This window comes from Vulpes lagopus, chromosome 11 (assembly GCF_018345385.1).
Source record: "Vulpes lagopus strain Blue_001 chromosome 11, ASM1834538v1, whole genome shotgun sequence".
Lineage (NCBI taxonomy): Eukaryota > Metazoa > Chordata > Mammalia > Carnivora > Canidae > Vulpes > Vulpes lagopus.
Window position 1 is genome coordinate 64,156,533 of NC_054834.1, and position 2,139 is coordinate 64,158,671.

At 37.4% G+C, this 2,139-nt stretch overlaps 1 protein-coding gene across 1 annotated transcript; it reads left to right on the forward strand.

The window, feature by feature from the left end:
* Positions 1 to 602: 602 nt before the first annotated feature.
* LOC121472230 (olfactory receptor 10AG1-like) lies at positions 603 to 1,538 on the forward strand. Its single transcript, XM_041723456.1, has one exon. It carries the CDS (start codon positions 603 to 605, stop codon positions 1,536 to 1,538), a length of 936 nt encoding a protein of 311 aa, XP_041579390.1.
* The last annotated feature ends 601 nt before the right edge of the window (positions 1,539 to 2,139 follow it).

Here is a 2,139-nt window from a genome sequence, read left to right on the forward strand (position 1 = left end):
TAAAGATAAAATAACACCCCATAATTTTAGTGTTCGGCTCATCGATTTTCTTTTACAGTAAAATAGTTAAGCATGCAGAATGCCAAAGCTCAAGAGACTTAGAAATACCCAAAAAACCCCACTACTTTAAAAATGAACTGTATTCAGCCCGAAAGCCAATTTAGGTGGCTTACAAAATATTTACTTGTGCAATGAGATTCATTTTGAATTGATAATAGTGGAAAACAGAGTTGAGGGGTGGGGAGAAAACATAGGAGGTGAAAGAATGGAATCTTTGTCACAAGTGAACATAAATTCAGATTTTGTACTTTTGAGTATTCCTATGGATAGCAAAATGATAATCACATATCTTCATGGCAAAGCAATATGATAATTCATATCAGAAAAAAACATTGATATTTTTTCTTACAAATATATTTAATAATAATGAAAGATACACTTCAACACACTTTACAGTGCTGGTAATTACAGATTTGTTTTAACAGAGGATGGGAAAACTTGGTAGGCATGCCATCCTGTTTGTGCGTAAGAAGACAAGAACCAAAGAAATCAGAGTAACTTGGACTTCTGATTCAATCATTCCCACAGATGACGTTGAAGAGATGAGAGCAGAAGACAATGGTTCCACAATAACACAATTTGTACTCTTGGGATTTTCTGACCTTCCAAACCTCCAAGGGTTTCTATTTGGGGTGTTCTCCATCGTTTATGTTATTATCTTAATTGGAAATATCCTCATAATAATAATAACCAATCTTGATGCTGCACTCCAGAAACCCATGTATTTTTTCCTGGCAAATTTTTCCTCCTTGGAAATCTGTTATGTGTCTGTCACCCTCCCCAGGATTCTGGTGAACCTTTGGACTCAGGACAGAAGTATTTCTTGGTTGGGCTGTGCCACTCAAATGTGCTTCTTCCTCATGCTGGGAGCCACTGAATGTTTCCTCTTGGCAGTGATGGCCTATGACCGCTACGTGGCCATTTGTAACCCTCTGCACTACCCTCTCATCATGAACCACAAGATGTGCGTCCAACTGGCTGTTGGTGCCTGGCTTAGTGGAATTCCAGTCCAGATAGGACAAACATGTCAGGTGTTCTCGCTGCCTTTCTGTGGTTCTAATCAAATTAACCACTTCTTCTGTGACATCCCCCCATTGATCAACCTGGCTTGTGGGGACACTTTACTTAATGAGATGTGTGTCTTTGTAGTTGCTATATTATTTGCAATGATTCCCTTTCTATTTATACTTGGCTCTTATGTGAAAATCATTTCCACCATCCTAAAGTTGTCCTCAGCCAGGGGCCGGTCTAAAGCCTTCTCCACCTGTTCTTCCCATATCATTGTTGTGCTTTTATTCTTTGGATCAGCTACCATCACCTACTTAAGGCCCAAATCCATTCATTCAGCTGGAACTGACAAAATGTTGTCTCTTCTCTATACCATTGTGACTCCGATGTTTAATCCTATGATATACAGCCTTAGGAACAAGGATGTGATTGCAGCACTCAGAAGACTGTTACTTAAAAAAATTGTGTGATGAGTTTAATTGTAAAACTTTAGCTGCTTGCCACACATTGATCAGAGGAACATTTCTAATTTCTACATTCCCTTGTAAGAAGTTAGCTATTTCCAGCTTATGATGTACTTCTACTTACTTCTAAATACCAACCTATAATTTATTGTGCTTGGTTATGTATCGTGCAATTTAATCTGTCTTCAGTGGCCCACCCTAAAGAATAATCCTGCCTCATGAATAAAATACTAATATCCACCACACATTTCATATGAAATTTGAATAGAAATGAAATTATATAAACTAGGGATGCTTGTGGCTCAGTGGTTGAGTATCTGTCTTTGGCTTAGAACATGGTTCCAGGATCCTGGCATTAAGTCCCACATCAGACATCCCACAGGGAGCCCACTTCTTCTTCTGCCTATGTCTCTGCCTCTCTTTCAGTGTTTCTCATGAATAAATAAATAAAATCTTTAAAAACATCATGTAAAACAGAACTCAAACTATTAAAATTTTTGGCTTGACTATACTAAAAAAATATATAAATTATTTACCTAAATGCTTTCCTAAATCTTCACACTTGTATTTTTTAACATTCTTTGATTCCTTGATTCTATAGCCAGAG

What these genes read in the sequence shown, in the direction of transcription:
- LOC121472230 (XM_041723456.1), top strand. Translation starts at nt 603, where the DNA reads ATGAGAGCAGAAGACAATGGTTCCACAATAACACAATTTGTACTCTTG.